The following is a 17,685-nucleotide window of genomic DNA, read 5'->3' as shown; positions in this document are numbered from 1 at the left end:
GACACTGGGGTTCTCTGTGAACTTTCAAAAGAGCTCGCTAATCCCGAGTCAGCAGATTTCTTTCCTCGGTTTGGAAATATGCTCGCTTTCCAGCCGTGCACGTTTGTCGGAGTACAGAGTGGCCGCGTTTCATCGCTGCCTCGCTCAGTTTCAGCTGGGACGCAGACTGCGTTTCCAGACGATATTACGCTTGTTGGGCATGATGGCATCTATGATCGCCGTAGTGCCACTTGGACTGTTAAAAATGAGAGCGTTTCAATACTGGACTCTCTCTCACCGCCTGTGTGCATCGCGTCACCTCCGGAGGAGGCTGCCGGTAACCGCGTCTTGCATGCTAGCTCTCCGTCCTTGGAGGGAGCCCAGGCTGCTGCGCTCTCTTCCCCTGTTGAAGCTGTGTCGCTCTCTGCTGTTATGGTGCAGTGTTCATTTTCTGTCTGAGAGCCACCCATGTCCCGGGCCACCTGAACCTGGGGCCGGACCTTCTCTCCAGGGGGGGGTCCTCTGGTGAGAGAATGGAGGTTACACCCTTTAATAGTGGCTCAGATTTGGGATCTATTTGGCAAGGCGCAAATAGATCTTTTTGTTTCCAGGGTAGATACTCACTGCCCCCTGTTCTTCTCCATAATCGACCACGATGCACCCTTGGGCTTGGACGCGCTAGCGCACCAATGGCCAGACGTGCTCCTGTATGCATTTCCCCCAGTGGAAATGATATCTCCAGTTCTAGAGAGAATGCGTCGGCATTCCTCTCTCTGATTCTAGTGGCCCCTTGGTGGCCCACAAGGTCGTGGTATGCAGAGATAATCAGCCTGCTAGCAGCGAGTCCTTGGCAGCTTCCTCTCCGCAGGGATCTCCTCTCTCAGGCGGGAGGAGAAGTGTTTCATCCGCGCCCAGATCTGTGGCGCCTTCATGCTTACCTGCTGAGAGGCTAAACTTGATTGCTAAGGGTTTGCCACCCAGTGTGATAGCGACAATCCAGAGCGCTAGGGCCTCATCTACTAGAGGCTTGTACGCTTACAAATGGCGAGCTTTCGAGCAATGGTGCCAGGACCGCCACACTCTCCCATTTCAGTGCTCTATTGTGGATGTTTTGTCATTCCTGCAGGAGCTGCTGGATAAGGGCCTTCCATTTTCGACAATTAAGGTTTATTTAGCAGCTATATCTGCTTGTCATATTGGCTTTGACGGGTGACACCAGGTGCACATCCCCGCCATACGTTTTCTGAAAGGGGTTCGCCGGCTGAGACCCGTGCTTAAGTCCAGTGTCCCTGCTTGGGACTTGTCTTTGGTGCTGGAGGCCCTTTGTAGCCCCCCGTTTGAACCCATCGAGTCTGTGGATATGAAATTTCTTTCATATAAGACTGCATTACTTCTCGCTTTGGCTTCAGCAAAGCGAGTGGGTGACCTTCATGCGCTGTCCGTGCATCCCGCCTGCACACAGTTTTCTCCTGATGGCCACAAGGTCGTATTGCGTCCAAATGCTGCCTATTTTCCCAAGATCATGCCTGCATCTTATAGCTCAATGGAGTTTGAGTTGCTGAGCTTTTGCTCCCCTCCTTTTGCATCTGAGGAGCAGAGGAGGATGCATTGTCTTTGTCCAGTGCGTGTGCTACGCACCTACATTGAGCGCACTCAGAATGTGCGTTTATGTGATCAGCGGTTTGTCTGCTTCGCCAATCCAAATAGAGGTAGATCTCTGTCCAAACAGAGGCTGTCCCACTGGATTATAGAAGCTATCTCACTGGCATATGGCACCAGAGGTCTTGCTTTGCCCCACGGGGTGAGAGCTCATTCCACCAGGGGGATGGCAACCTCATGGGCTCTTTTTAAAGGGGTGCCTGTAGCTGATATTTGTGCGGCAGCTAGTTGGGCATCACCGCACACTTTTGTGCAGTTTTATCGGTTGGACGTTACAGCCCCTTCGGTGGCTCATACTGTCCTTTCTGCTGGGTCTACCACTCACTAAGGAAGTGGTGGCCCGATTCTGGTCGGTGGCTGCTCTGCGGGCGTGTATATATGTCCCATACTTATGTGTTGTACCGGTGAATCGACTGAAAGGGGCGAATAGTTATGTCTATAACTTCTGTTCCCTGAAGGAGAGGAACGAGGTACAACACAAGGTGGCCCCACTGAGCAGTTTGGCTCGGTGAAGAGCGGCTATCGAACTGAGGGATGACCATGATGACAGCGGCTATATGTGCAGGCGGGGCCGTGCACGTGTCATCACACGTCATCTGCCTTAAAGGCGTGAATAAAGGTTTCTTCAGCCAGGACACGCGAGGGCGTGATATCCCATACTTATGTGTTGTACCTCGTTCCTCTCCTTCAGGGAACAGAAGTTATAGACATAACTATTCGATTGATGCCTCGCTGGCTGAGGATCTAAATCGTTTCTTCGCCCGCTTTGAGACGACCAGACCCTCAGCTGTCACACCACTTCCACCCGCCCCCAGCACCGGCACACTAACACTTAGGGAGCATCAAGTGAGGTGTGTTCTAAGGTCAGTGAATCCCAGGAAGGCGGCAGGTCCTGATGGAATACATGGAAAGGTTCTCAGAGCATGTGCTGACGAACTGACCGGAGTCTTCACTAAAATCTTCAACCTTTCCTTGTCATTAAACACCGTCCCGCCCTGCCTCAAAACCTCCACCATCATCCCCATCGCCAAGAAGACAGCTGTGGTCAGCCCAAATGATTACAGGCCTGTTGCACTTACGCCTGTAGTGATGAAGTGCTTTGAGAGACTGGTCTGTCAGCACATCAGGGCCAGTCTGCCTCCCACTTTGGACCCCCACCAATTTGCCTACAGGACTAATCGATCCACCGAGGGCGCTATCACCATAGCGCTCACACTGCGCTGAGTCACCTGGAGCACAGAGGAAGCTATGTGAGAATGCTCTTTCTGGACTTCAGCTCAGCATTCAATCATATCATCCCGGAGATCCTGGTCCAGAAACTGTCTCACCTGGGACTCTCCACCCCCATCTGCCTCTGGATCAAGGACTTCCTGACAAACAGACCACAGTCTGTCAGACTCGGCCCCCACCTGTCCAGCACCATCACACTCAGCACCGGGTCTCCACAAGGATGTGTTCTGAGTCCCTCCTGTTTACACTCTACACATCCGACTGCTCCCCTACCCATCTCTCAAACACCATCATAAAGTTTATGGACGACACCACGGTGGTTGGACTCATCTCAAGGGGGGATGAGTCGGACTACAGAGATGAGGTCAACAGACTGACTGAGTGGTGTTCAGTTAACAACCTCCAACTGAACACCACGAAAACTAAAGAACTCATCTTGGACTTCAGGAAGGGCAGAGCAGACCCGGCCCCACTTTACATTCACGGGAACCGTGTGGAGAGGGTACACTCCATGAGGTTTCTGGGCGTGCAGATCTCTGATGATCTCTCCTGGACTGCAAATACCACTGCGGTGGTAAAAAAGGCCCAGCAGCGTCTCCACTTTCTGAGAGTGCTCAGGAGGAACAACCTGGAGGAGAGGCTGCTGGTGACATTCTACAGAGCCACCATAGAGAGCATCCTAACGTACGGCATAACAACATGGTATGCAGGGTGCTCAGCTGCAGACAGGAAAGTACTGCAGAGGGTCATCAACACAGCCCAGAAGATCACTGGCTGCTCTCTGCCCAGCCTGGAGGTCATTGCAAACTCTCGGTACCTCAGCAGAGCTGGCAATATCATCAAGGACCATTCTCACCCCAGCAATCAACTGTTTGAACTATTACCGTCAGGCCGACAATACAGGTCACATAAAACCAGGACAAACAGATTCAGGGATAGCTTCTTTCCCAGAGCTATCACCGTTGTAAATAAGCACAAAACAATTGAACCTGCTTAGCCATACCATACTGTCACTGTCATTATATTATGCTGCTATTCATACTGTCATACTGTCATTATATTAATGCTGCTATCCTGTAAATATCATACTTACTTTTGTTTGAGTACTTACGTTTGTTTTATTGTACCTTTTATATTTTACATTTATATTTATTATTGCATTTTGCACCAAGGGAGTGGCACTCCAATTTCGTTGTACCCTGTACAATGACAATAAAGGCTACTCTATTCTATTCTATTCTATTCTATAATATAACATGAAACAATAGATGTTTTAATTTCGTCATCCGGCATATTTCATCATATCACACTGTTAGGTCTGCACTTGCAGGCCTTGCTGACTCAGAGACTTCCCGTGAACAAAGCAAGAAAGAGATCGATCAGTTTTAACTTGTGCAAGGGGAGCCCAGTCGGAATCTCAGAGCTGTGAGCTCTGCACCCAACCTCAGACGACTCCAACTCCGGCCCCCTCTCGCAGTTCTTTTATTAACTCAGTGTTTACACAAACATCTCATTAATCATCCGACAGATAAAACACTCACATGTGAACATGTGTCGTTTGTCTCTGCAACAGTAAACATGTGGTGTGTGTGTGTGTCTGTGTGTCTGTGAGCATGTGATATGTATGTGTAGGTGTCTGTGTAGAAAACATTCATGCTAAAGATCCAGTCACCTTGCACAATGACAATCATATTGATCCACAATTCTATAACACACACAGCCCTGGCTTGCTTTGCAGTATAGGGCACAGGGAGAACGTAGTGTTCATCAGTTCTCCATCAGGATCCCAAAGGCAGCTGTTGGGAATCCTCTAGTTTCAATGTCAAAGTGATCTGTATGTCCATTTAAAAAAAACCCAAAAAAACCCAACAACAATCTTAAATGGTGTATACAGCAAATTATATTTTTGGAAACTTAAAGAAATATGCTAGAAAACATTTGTTTTTTTTTTTGGTTTTTTTTTTGTTTTTTTGTTGTTGTTTTTTGGCCTGTCCCGTTTGGCTCTTTTGCCATCAGAATTATTGTCTAAAGGCGAAGAAAGATGCCCAACGGATTTACTTTACCAAATGGACCATCCCAGCCTTGCCGTAATGGTCTATTTGATTCACCTTTTATTGTTTATTTTATTTTATTTTCACTTGCTAAATATGGGACAGACTTGACTGGGGAAAAGAAAGGGGAGAAAGAAAGAGGGAAAGAAAAACAGCGGGGAAGAGGAATGGTGATAAAGGGCAAAAAACAACAAAATAAGCAGACAAAAATACATATATCGATCACCTGTTGAGAAAGAAAAAAGAAAAGAAGCAGAAAAAAGAGCAATATAATAAACAACATCATCACGATGATCTATGGGAATATAACAGTAAATACTAAATATTAAACATTATTGTGCAGCACGTAAGATCGACAGCGCACAGTGTGCTTTGAGGTAGGAGACAAAAAGGGTGTAGTTTGTGTGTGTGATCACCCGTGTGTACACCTGTGAGCATGAGCGCGCTTGTATTTAAAAGGTTCCTTCATGTAACGATCTGCTAGAGGGTGTGGGGGGCCACAGCCCCATCCTCCAGGGCATGAAGCAAGTGTGGAGGAGATCAAGACTCCAGACATCCAGGGGCCCTCAGAACACAAGAGACCAAGGAAGACCAACAGAGGGGCAGACGCGCCACTATCCCAGAAAGAGCTGAGGAGAGTCCCAGATGAGGGGTCACTCAGCAGCCGTGGAGCAGAAGCCAGGGGGGGTTGCATTGACGTACCCATGAGCTCCGCCGGCAGCCAGCTGTGCCAGAGTGACCGAGCCCCAGGCCGAGAGGGGAAGTGGTGGGGGGAGATAGGCCTCCATACCTTGGAGGGCCTGAGATGTCGCTGGAGAGGTGGCGTCTGATACCCAACCTGACATATAGACACAGACAAACAGGCACACACAGATACAAACATCCATTCCCACCCTCATGCTCTCATATGTAATTACTCAACACTCACCTAACGTGAAGACAGACATAAATAGACACTGTACACACAATCACACATCCCCAAGCGTACTCTAAGCCCCAGGTCTAGGTACCCTTGCCCCTGGAGGGGGAAACTGCACCCAGACCCAGGTAGTGTTACCCTTTTCCCTGGGGTGGAGAGAAGCAGACTGCCCCGACTCGGCAGCAGCAGGGAGGCCCCACATTCCAGACCCCAATCGGACGGCCAACTCCTCCTCCTAGCCCCCCCACTCCAACAGGCAGCAGAGAACGCAGGGGTGTGAAGACTCCAAACCTCCCTCCGCCCGCTCATATGTAGTGTTGATGCATGTGTGTTCTAAGGTGCATTTAAAACCCAGGAGGGCATGGAGCTACCTGCCAGAGAGCAGCAGGTAAGCGCATAGCCCCTCCTGCTAGCCCTCAATGTCTACGTGTATTTAAAATTGAGAGGTGGGCAACGACGCCAGGGGTGAGGTTGTACACCCTGATGGTCTTTTGGATTCCGTGTAGCGTGCCCACCCCCAAGACACAGACAACATACATATAGGAATATGTATGTGTTATGAGAGTGTGAGTAATGTGAATGTCTAAGTTGTGGGATAAAATTGAGGCACAGGTAGCCAGAAGGGGACAGAGAGGGGGGGGATGCCTCCCCTGCACCCTGGTGACACACCTTTACCCCAAGGCCCTGCATGTGTGGGTGATTGTGGTGGAGCGGGAAGAGGGAGACAGCTGGAGATGGGGAGGGAAGGAAGGGAGGGCAGTGACCCCTCCTGGGGCCAGCTCCCCGCTGACCCCAGTAGGCACCCCCATACTCTGCAACCCACCAGGGAAAGGGGGCCCAGGCCCATCCGGACGGGGGCCCAGTTCAGCAGCGCCATCCGGCCCCACAGAGCCCGGGACAGCCCACCCGACCCCACCACAAAGAAAACTGCACCCACCCCGTCATCCACTCATCTTCCAGACTACACAAGACGATAGACGCCCAGGCTGAGATCTTCCTCCACCTCTCCTATATCTCCCCCTCCTGCAGAGTGAGTTCCTGAAGAGAGGAGACCTCCTGCAAGATGTAACAGCCTCCCCCACCAGTTGAAGAGCCCCCCAGGTGGCTTGATGCACTGGCAGTACCCTGCGCCAGGGCTGGGCCCCCCATACACCCACCTGCCCACAACCCCAGGACCTAAGCCCCCAAAGCCCAGCCAGGGCCCCAGCCCAGAGACGCAGCACCCCCAGAACCCCACGCCCATCCCGGACCCACCCAGGGGCAGCCAGGCTACCAGGTCAGTAACCCACGTCCGTCAGCACAGACCCTGTCTGTAGCTCAGGAGGTAGAGCAGGTCACCTACTGATCGGAAGGTTGGTGGTTCGATCCCTGGCTCCTCCAGTCTGCATGTCAAGTATCCTTGGGCAAGATACTAACCCCAAGTTGCTCTCCGATGCATCCATCGGAGTATGAATGTGTGTGAATGCAGTTAGATAGCACTAAGTATAGATAAAGTGCTTGTATGAGTGGGTGTGACTGGGTGAATGTGGCATGTTGTATAGAGCGCTTTGAGTACTCCGAGAGAGTAGAAAAGCGCTATATAAGAATCAGTCCATTTACCCTCCCCTAGCCCCGCTGCACGCAGCCACGAGGAAACCGTCACCTAAGAGCGAACAGAGCCCTTAACAGGCCATGACCGCAACCCCGGGTTGAGCCCTCCAAGGAAGATGCTCCTGGGGAATCCCCCGACGCCCCAAGCCTGTCCCTACCCCCACACCAATCACAACAGCGAAGGTGGGACCAAATTATGACCCCCCACTAGGTGATGGAGCTGATCAAAGGAGCCCAGAGCAATTGATCTGATGTGGTGGCAGAGGCTGTATCAAGACTAATGTAATCTAATAGATAATTTCTATATTGGTTAGAATTAAGATTATTTTTATTTTTCCAGTTCATGAGGACTGTTTTCTTGGCTATGCATAGGGCAGTGAAAACCATATGGGCTAAATTCTTTTCTGTAGTGACATTATCTAAGCTGCCCAACAAACACACTAAAGGGGAAGTTGGAATGTTACATTTCAGACACTTCGATAGGTCTTCACATATCTCGCGCCAAAACTTCTGAACTGGTGGACAGAACCAAAGAGCGTGGATATAATTGTCCGGTGAATTGGTTTGGCATTGTGAGCAGTTGTTGGTAGACGTAAAGCCCATCTTCAACATCCGATGACCTGTATAGTGTACTCTATGTAGTATTTTGTATTGAATTAATTGAAGACTGGGATTTCTAATTAGATGAAAGGTTTTTAAGCATATCTGAGACCAGAAGTTTTGGTCTAAGTTAACTGATAAATCCGCTTCCCATTTTGCAATAGGAAGTGATATTGATTCATCTGTTTTAGAAAGCATTCTGTATATTTTGGAAAGTAATTTTGGGGTTTTAAGAGTAAGAAATTGTACCACACTTGGTGGTGTTTGTAGTTCAACTTGACCGGGTTTAAATTTCTTTTTTACTATGGATTTAATTTGTTGATATTCTAAAAATCTTTTCTTGTTGATCCCATATTGTGTAACTAGTCTGTCAAATGGAATAAATTCTGTTACTTCTAATATATGTTCTAAGTATTTGATTCCTTTACAGCTCCAATCTGGAAAGTTTATCATATTATTGTTTTGTAATATGTCAGGGTTGTTCCAGATAGGTGTACGTTTGCATGGGATTAATGAAGACTCCGTCAATTTTAGAAACTTCCACCATGCTGTCAGAGAAGAGCTGATGCTGACGCTTTTGAAGCATTCATGTCGTTGGATGTTTGAGCTGATAAATGGTAGGTCTGAAATCTCTAGATTATTGCAAAGTGCTTGTTCTACATCTAGCCAAGGTTCGTCTAAGAAGGTATGTTTTAGCCATCCTGAGATAAATTGAAGTCTGTTGGCTAAGAAGTAGTGCTGAAAGTTGGGTAGTTCTAATCCTCCTTTATCCTTGGTCTTTTGTAGTGTTTTTAAGCTTATACGTGGGGGTTTATTTTTCCAAAGGACATGTATGAATCTAGAGATCTGAACCAATCTTGTGGCGGTTTAGTTGGGATCATTGAGAATAAATAATTTATTTTTGGTAAGACCATCATTTTTATAGCGGCACCCTTCCCATGAGTGATATGGGTAGACATTTCCATCTAGCCAGATCGCCTTCTACCTTCTTTAAAAGTGGGATATGGTTTAATTTAGTTAGATCTGCAAGCTTGGGAGAAACATTAATACTTAAATATTTTATATTTCCCGATTGCAGTGGTGTAGAAGAAGAATTATAAATAGAAATTTCCATTTAACTCTGTCAAATGCTTTTTCTGCATCTAAAGAAAATATTGTAGTTTCGATGTTTTTACTGTATGAGTAGTCTATCAAATTAAGTAATCTACGTGTATTTGTTGATGAGTGCCTACCTTTTATGAAACCAGTTTGGTCAGGATGAATTAAGAGGGGGGTTATTTTCTCTAATCTCTTTGAGAGAGCTTTGCAGATTATTTTAAGGTCTACATTTATAAGGGATATTGGACGATAGCTTGAGGGATATACAGGGTCTTTGCCTGGTTTTAGCAGGAGATTAATGTTTGCAGAATTCATATTTGATGGAAGTCTGCCCTTTTCTTTGATTTCCAACAACGTTCTGTAAAAAACTGGTGCTAGAATCGTCCAGAATTCTTTGTAGAATTCTGCAGGATAGCCGTCTGGACCTAAAGCCTTATTATTGGGCATACTTATCAGGGCTTCCTGGAGTTCACCTGGCGTCAGTGGCGAATCCAGTGCCATTGCTTGAGTGTCTAATAATTTTGGGAGAGTTATGTTGTCCAAAAACTGATCAATTTCCTTTTTAGATGGGTTTATTTGTGGTGAATACAACGTTTTATAGAAATCCCTGAAAATGTCGTTTATTTGTTTCGGGTCATATATTGTGTTCCCAGATAAATTTTGAACAGCACATATAGTTGTTTTTTCTTTATTTATTTTTAGCTGGTTTGCTAGAAATTGACCGGATTTATTACCTTGTTCACAATTTTGTAAGCGTAGTCTTTGTACTAAGAATTTTGTTTTTTTTTATCAATTATCTCATTTAATTCTAGTTTTGTTTTGCGTATTTTGTTCAATGTTTCCTGATCTTGGTGTGACACGTAGGCTTCTTCTAGGGATTTGATGGTTTTTTCTCATTCCTGAATATTTTTGTTTTCTTCTTTCTTTTTATGTGATGAGAAAGAAATTATTTTACCTCTCATCACAGCTTTCTCTGCTTCCCATAGAACAGATGCTGAAGTTCCGGGAGTGTCATTATAGTCTAAATATATAGTCCATTCTTTTTTAAAATATTTAATAAAGTCTTCATCTTTAAGCAGTGATGTATTAAATCTCCAGTTTTTACTTGGCGTAGTATTATTCTTGTGCATTAGTGTTAAAGATACAGGAGCATGATCGCTGACAGCTATAGGGTGAATCTCAGTGTCTGAAATGTCACTCAGCAGTGAGCTGCTGACCAAAAAATAATCCAGATGAGAGTAGGAATGATGAACATGTGAGAAAAAAGTATATTCCTTACTGTTGGGGTGAAGGGAGCGCCATGCATTGCAAAGGCCAAAGTCGCTCATATACTGTTTGATTATATTTGTGGACTGCCAATTACGCTGAGTTCCTGCTGTATTGAGCCTATCCATTTCTTCATTTAGTCCAAGTTTGAGGTCGCCTCCAAGAACAAGTGTGCCATCTAAGTGTTCAGAGAGTGCACTGAAAAAACGGTGAAAGAATGAGGGATCATCAACATTTGGACCATATACACTTACAATACATAGCTTTTTATCAAGTATAGATAGTTTAATGATTAAGAATCTGCCCTCTGGATCTATAACTGTATCGAGTACTGTGAAATTAATATTTTTACTCTTATTGTTAACATCACCCATAGTATTCACCGAATGAGAATATTTGTTCCCGGTATCCACTGCTGGGGTCCTTGATTGGAGCAAAGTCTGAGCCAAGTCTTGTGTGCCTTGGTGCTGTCTTTCTACTAACGCTAGATAAACTAAACTGTCTTTGTTTTTTTGATCCTATGTCTGAAAGAATTTTGGAGGATGGCAGAGCATCCACACTGAGCACTTGGGAGAGCACAGGAAAAAGACAGAAGGTGAAAGAGGAGTGCTACTGGCGTTCTGCGATGGAGCGTGCTCACAGCCTCCTCCTGGACGAGGAGGCATGTAATCAGGTGGGCAAACACCAGAAGGCCGAGTTCATCTTGGAATGGCTTAACCACCTAAAGAGGCTCCTCCCAGCCACTGACAGGGTAAGAATTAAATTAATTATTTAAATTAATTAAAATTAATTGTGTAACTCTGAGAGTGGTAATTCTATCAATGTTTGTTACCCATTAGGCCGATATCAGACAGAACCAGCGGTGTTTGGTTGACCAGCTGTGGGAAATTCTGATTAACTCTCCAAGCAGGCCTACCCGCTGGGTGTTGGCCCACTGCTTGGCTGTGCTCTATCGCTTGGGAGACCCCATCCCATCCAGCTTAATGGTAGAGAGGTGTAACAACATAATACGCAGCAAAGATGACTCGCCGTCAGCCCTTCCAACTCGGCTGTAAGTCTGGATACATTTATGCTCACGAGGGAAGAAAACTGAACGAAACACATTTTAAGCTAGTTTTTAAATGGAGCCTGTAGACTGCGCTCTGAACATTGCTTGTTGATATTTGTTCACTTTAAATGAGTCATTAAATGCTATCAAGCTTTCAAAAAGTACGGTTCTGAAATTGAGTATGAATCGTACTATAATTAATATAATCGTAATATAATTTCAACTGTTTTCCATTTTTTTTCTGTCTGTGATGACAGCGTTCTCAGCTAATATATATGGCTCTTTCTTGCCCTCTTGTTTTTTAAGATAAATATCATGCTGACATGTGTTAATATTCCACCACAAAATAGATGCTGTGGCCTTGTCTACTCATTGCCATGGTGACTGTGGTATGGGCGCTGACAATGGCTTTCTTTCTCTACTCACACAAGCTCTTAACTGAGGGTTAACATACTTAGAGTTGATTGAACTAGTTCTGATCAGCTGTTACGAAATGGGAAATTCATGCTTGCTGATGTCAAGGGTTTGTTGAACACGGTCCCTGGAACAGGACCTGGGTTATCTATGCAGTTTTTCAAGCCTCGGCTCCTCTAGTCTGCATGTTGACCTATCCTTAGGCAAGATGCTTGAACCTCGAGCTGCAATTACATCCACTGAAGTGTGAGTGCGTGAAGGTTAAAAAGCCCTTTGGCATACAGTAGAAAAAAGTGTTTGCATGAATGTGTGTATGGGTGAATGAGACACGTGTCAATAAGAAAGTGCTTTCACAGTAGAAAAGCACAATATAAGTGCCAGTCCATTTACCATTTTCTTATGTGTTTTTCAGGGCAGCCATTGCATGTCTTGGCACACTATATGAACAGCTTGGTCGGATGCTCATTGGCTGCTTCAAAGATACGTTAGCTTGCCTGCTGAAGGCTATGAAGAGTGCTGAGGTTTGTTCACTTATCTCCTGCTTTTGTAAGTTTCAGAAAGATGTAGAAAAGACTAAAGCAGGTTTAGCAAATTGTCAGTAATTCTGCTGGAACAAAAAAGGGACACATGCAGACTAACCAAAAACCAGACATTTATTCAGACATTAATATGTAATTCTTTCCAAGGTAGAATGATTGTACAGCACACATCTGACTTTAAATAACAAGAGCTGAGTTTGAATTCATTTTGGATCTGGGTCAAATATATACCACAGGGACATTTATATGCAGTGGCTTGCAAAAGTATTCGGCCCCCTTGAACGTTTCCACATTTTGTCACATTACAGCCACAAACATGAATCAATTTTATTGGAATTCCAAATGAAAGACCAATACAAAGTGGTGTACACATGAGAAGTGGAACGAAAATCATACATGATTCCAAACATTTTTTACAAATAAATAACTGAAAAGTGGGGTGGGGATCTTTGTGATGTCCTAGGACAGCGGTCCCCAACCTTTTTTGCGCCACGGACCGGTTTATGCCCGACAATATTTTCACGAACCGGCAATAAGGTGTCGCGGATAAATACAACAAAATAAAACTAGTGCCGGTACCGAAAAAAAGAAGATTTATTCATAACACACGTGAAAAGACCCAGGAAAACCGAGTTAACGATAAAAACGATAACAAAATAACGCTGAAAACCGATAAAAACCCTGAAAACCATACATTTCACACCTGAGCCTCAACTCTCGCGGCCCGGTACCAAACGACTCACGGACCGGTACCGGTCCGAGGCCTGGGGGTTGGGGTCCGCTGTCCTAGGACAAATACCTGCAATAATAGATTTATAATAATATTTCCCACTTTATCAAAGACATGCTGTTTTAGTAAAAACAAGAAATACATTTCTTAGTAAAAGAAAGAAATACCCCCCCCCCCCAACTTTCCTAGATTTTCTGTCATTTAATGCCTTGTACCTTATTCTGGTGTAGTTTGACAGGCCAGAGGGGTGTCTTTGTAAGCAAAAAGACTGACAAAATTTATGTTCACCATTTTTACAATATATTTACAACATTTTAAAAGCCATCAGGTGTTCATTGGACCCTTTGGGCTAATTCTGGCTCTGGCTCATATGTGCGACATCCCTGCCTTGGGGATAAATATACAACAGAGCAGCGTAACGTTGAAGATAAGGACAATAAGAACAGGCAATAAGAGGCAATAAGAGTGAGGGACAATAAGAACAGGCAATAAGAGTGAGGGCTGAAGGGCTTTTCTCACTTTAACAGGTCAAAGTAATTATAAGATAAAGAAAGATTTTAATCAGAACAGCTGCAGATTTGTGAGATGATTTTTCACAAATAACCTTCTGTGCTGCTCTCAGTCTCAGGGTCGCTATGAGATCATGCTCAGCATGGAGAGGATCCTTCGAGGTTTGGGTGTCAGTGCAGTGTCATGTCACCGTGACATCTACAAGGTAGTGAGAGCCTGTCTGACAGACCGGTCCATGGCTGTACGCTGTGCTGCAGCCAAGGTAACAGCAGCCGTCATGTCTCATTTGACATTATTTATTATTTCTTGTTCTTGTAACACCCTGTCAGTTTAGGTTTGATTTCCTTCCATGCAGCTAGTTTTAAAAATCAATCTTAAGGGCTATGAAACTTTCTCTTGGTTTCTGCTCATCTTCGGCTCAGATGTTTGAATAGCTAAGTACCTCTGTGTGTCATCTGGTCAGGTTTTGTTGGAGCTGCAGAGGGAGGCTGCATTTTTGTGGACCAGCGAGCTGGAGAATGTGGCCACTGTGTGCTTCAGAGCTTTTGAAGGATCAAACTACAACGTCAGAGTATCTGTATCCAAACTGCTGGGAATTCTCCTGGCTGCTGCTGTGGAACCGCAACAGCCCACTGGTATGACCCCAAAATAGGGCTCTGTAATATGTACAGGTTATCTGAACCCAAAGCAGCCCCAGACCATGACACTACCACCACCATGCTTGAAGTTATTTTAATAAAATGCTGTGTTTAGTTTTGTGCTAGATTTAGTGGGACTGAAGTTCAACTTTTGTTTTCTTCTCAGTCCACAGAATATTTTCCCAAAAGGCTTAGGGATCATAAAAGATGTTTTGGTTTTTTTTGCCAAATATAATGTCTCTAACTGTGGTTCACTGGAATCCCAAAGTCTTAGAAATGGCTTTGTAACCCTTTCCAGACTGATGAATATTAATGAATTTGTCTCTCATCATCATTGCTTTTTCAGGTCTTTCAACCTATTGCAGTTTGTCAAATACGGTCTATTTTTGTGATTTCTTTATTTAACAAGTCTAGCAAAAAACAAATCTAGCAGTAATCATTCTTGGGTGATACTGGGTGTGAAACTGAACTCAGCTTCCCATTAAATAAATAAAGCTACTTAGTAATTTTCACAAAGAATGATTTTTTTTTTTTCCTCCCACTGCACTGTACCTATAAATAAGCAGCTCTCTGCATTAGGGTTATGCCAATAGATGACAAGTTCAACAATCAGCATCTCAGTGAAGACATATTCACAGATTACATATTATAATGTAATGTAATTGGTCATTAGATTACATTATTGGAGTTCTTATTTTATTCTAAGTACAATTGCAATTAGAGCTTCCCAGTGTTTATTAGATTTGCAGTCTCACACTGTAATTGCTGGGTGAGTTGAACTACCAACCCTCCACGTTAGCATTTACATGTATGTTCAGACAGCTATTTGCATATCTATGAGATCGATAAACTCTATTGCCCCCCTCCTCCCCTGCAGCCCCCAGGCAGGGTGCTCGGAGTCAAGGCTCCCTGGAGGAGGTCATGGAATTACTGTCTGGAGGGTTTCTGCGGGGTGGAGGGGGTTTTCTCCGAGCCAGTGGAGACATGCTCAAGGGTACAAGCTCTGTCAGCAAGGACGTCCGCATCGGAGTCACACAGGTGAACCACAGTGACAGCATGGAATCATGCTATTTAGATGTTTGTTGTGAACTCACTCTCCCCTGCCTCTCAGGCCTACGTGGTGTTTGTCTCCACTTTGGGCAGCTCCTGGCTTGAAGCCAACTTCCCTGCTTTCCTGTCCTTGCTGATGGAGCTGGCGTCACACGTCAGGGCAACGCAGACACCAGCTGACGCTGCAGTGACCCGTCGCTGTGTCTCTTTTATCCTGAGGAGCACTCTGGGGTCTCTGCTAGGAGAGAAGGCCCAGATCAACGCTGTAAAACAGCTCTGCCTCGCTGTGGCCACACAGAAACGAGCAGTTGGTGAGCTTGGTGAAAGGAAATTCTGTATATGGCTGTCTTCTGTGTATATAGACAAATGTATTAAAAAAATATATATAATTCCCTCAATAACAGCATGTTATGATTGCTAGAATAGCTCCTAAATAAACATTATGGAAATAATGATAAAAATCATATAAGAAAATATCAGCTGTACCAACTGATTAAAGTCATTGTATATGAATACCAACAATTTTACAGGTACTAGCTTCTCAGATGTGAATTTTTGCTGTATTAGATTTGTTACCTTGTTTTTTTCTGAACTCTAGATTTTATTTTGACTTTTGGGAGTAACTCTTTTTTCCACTATTTTTGAACATTTTAAGCTGAAGAATCATCCAAATATTATGAATATTTTCCATTTTGATAATGAAAAGTAGTATAAATAACAACCTTGTGGTACGTTTAGGCCAAATGTGAAGCTAAGTTCACTGTGTTACTCAAACAAATACAACTGTCTCTTGGGAGCAACACCCCTGAAACCTGATGTGAGAACAACTGTATTCCAAAGTACAGCCAGTAGCTAGAACAAAAATAACAACAACACTTTTTTTTTTTTTTCCCCACCGTTGACAGTCTTACAGTGATAATCTTGTCCTTCATTTCTGAATGTTGGAGAATCTCAGCTTTTATGACACACCACCTTTCAAATTTTTCAGTGAAGTTATAATCAACTTGTAAATTCCTGTAGGATGTACAGGCTGGGGTATTGTTTTGCCAGATTTATTTAGTAAATATGCTAAAAAAAGGAAATGATGTTGTCATCCATATTTGGTGTAACTGGCTTCTGAAGCCATTTGATTTAAAGTGTGAGTAATTATTTACGTGTTAGTAAAAGTATGCATGTTTTTGATGATGTGTGTTTAGATGCTGCTCTGACTGACGGGAACGTGGAGACCAAAGTCTTGTCTGCAGATGTCTCAGCCAGTCAGCACGTGTTGGTTTGCTGCCTGCTGGAAATGGGAGCATTAGTTCAGGGATTGGGATCCACTGCGGCCCCCCTCCTCACAGACACTACCACAGGTCTGCGAGATGTATTTTTCTATAGTGTTAAAGACACTCATTAGGGACTGAGCACTGACAGTGCGAAAGGCTTATTGTATCTGCTCCACTTATTGTTATTCAGGGAAACGAGCAACCTTGATGACAGTCTAACCATGCTCAAAATCCCATTAAAAAATTTTTGCACACGCATCTGGTCTTGTGAAAACTTGTGTATTTTATTGGTCACTGCACATTTTATTTACGTGCAGTGCAGAATGCTTCCATAGCGCCTATAAATTTGCAAACTATTAGCTCCACCTCTGTTGATCACATACATGTACGAAATTTGGCACACTCATGTAACATCCCAAGAGACAGAAAAATTCTTTTGGAGCGATGTCCTAAATCAGTGGGTATTCTCCACCACCATTTAGTGGGCATAGCAGACCATCAGTAGATGTGCTCTGAGCACAACAACGAGTTCCCAGGCTCAAAACATTCACATTTCTCCTAACACTCACCTACAACAAACCCGAGTTATAGCAAAGGTGGATCGCAGCACAGCTCAACCACTGCATGCCAGGGTGTGCACCAAAGTGCAAAGGCCCTCTTATCACTGCTTGCAGTTTTAATTTAGATATTTCTTTCTTTGTCTTTGTTTCTTTCTTTGTAACCACCTCTGTGTCTGTCTGTGCATCACATATTATGCATCATCTTCCACACTTGGACTTTACTTGGTTCTGCTGTGAGGTGGACGCTAATTCCAGTTGTACACTGCTGATGAGTGGTCCTTCTCTTGGAGCTGGAAATGTTCCTAAGACTTTGAGATGGTCATACTGGAGGTAGAACAAAACACAACAGTGTTTTTTATATTGGCTAAAGTCTCTAATACATCTCAAAATTTTGGGAGCATTTCCACTGCACTATACACCGAGCTCACTGAACCTGCAGAGAAGAACCTGATACCATTGCAGCCTAAGATGGTGAAGTTGGAGTACATCCAGCTCGCTGCAGCTGATTACTTGTCAAAGAGTAGCTGGCAAATAAAATA

At 44.4% G+C, this 17,685-nt stretch overlaps 1 protein-coding gene across 4 annotated transcripts in view; it reads left to right on the top strand.

Moving 5' to 3' along the window:
* The window catches only part of heatr5a (HEAT repeat containing 5a), a 69,281-nt gene that overhangs the window by 12,971 nt on the left and 38,625 nt on the right, over nt 1-17,685 (top strand). For all 4 annotated transcript variants that reach the window (XM_039603073.1, XM_039603071.1, XM_039603070.1 and 1 more), the window contains exons 2-9: nt 10,924-11,143; nt 11,232-11,443; nt 12,267-12,375; nt 13,746-13,895; nt 14,097-14,268; nt 15,149-15,309; nt 15,383-15,632; nt 16,518-16,673. In XM_039603073.1, the coding sequence (XP_039459007.1) occupies nt 11,018-11,143; nt 11,232-11,443; nt 12,267-12,375; nt 13,746-13,895; nt 14,097-14,268; nt 15,149-15,309; nt 15,383-15,632; nt 16,518-16,673 (1,336 nt within the window). In that variant the 5' untranslated portion in view covers nt 10,924-11,017. The remainder of the gene's footprint in view (nt 1-10,923; nt 11,144-11,231; nt 11,444-12,266; nt 12,376-13,745; nt 13,896-14,096; nt 14,269-15,148; nt 15,310-15,382; nt 15,633-16,517; nt 16,674-17,685) is intronic.

Source organism: Oreochromis aureus, linkage group 19 (genome assembly GCF_013358895.1).
Source record: "Oreochromis aureus strain Israel breed Guangdong linkage group 19, ZZ_aureus, whole genome shotgun sequence".
In the NCBI taxonomy this organism is placed as follows: Eukaryota; Metazoa; Chordata; class Actinopteri; order Cichliformes; family Cichlidae; genus Oreochromis; species Oreochromis aureus.
This window is presented reverse-complemented; position numbering and strand designations above follow the sequence as displayed.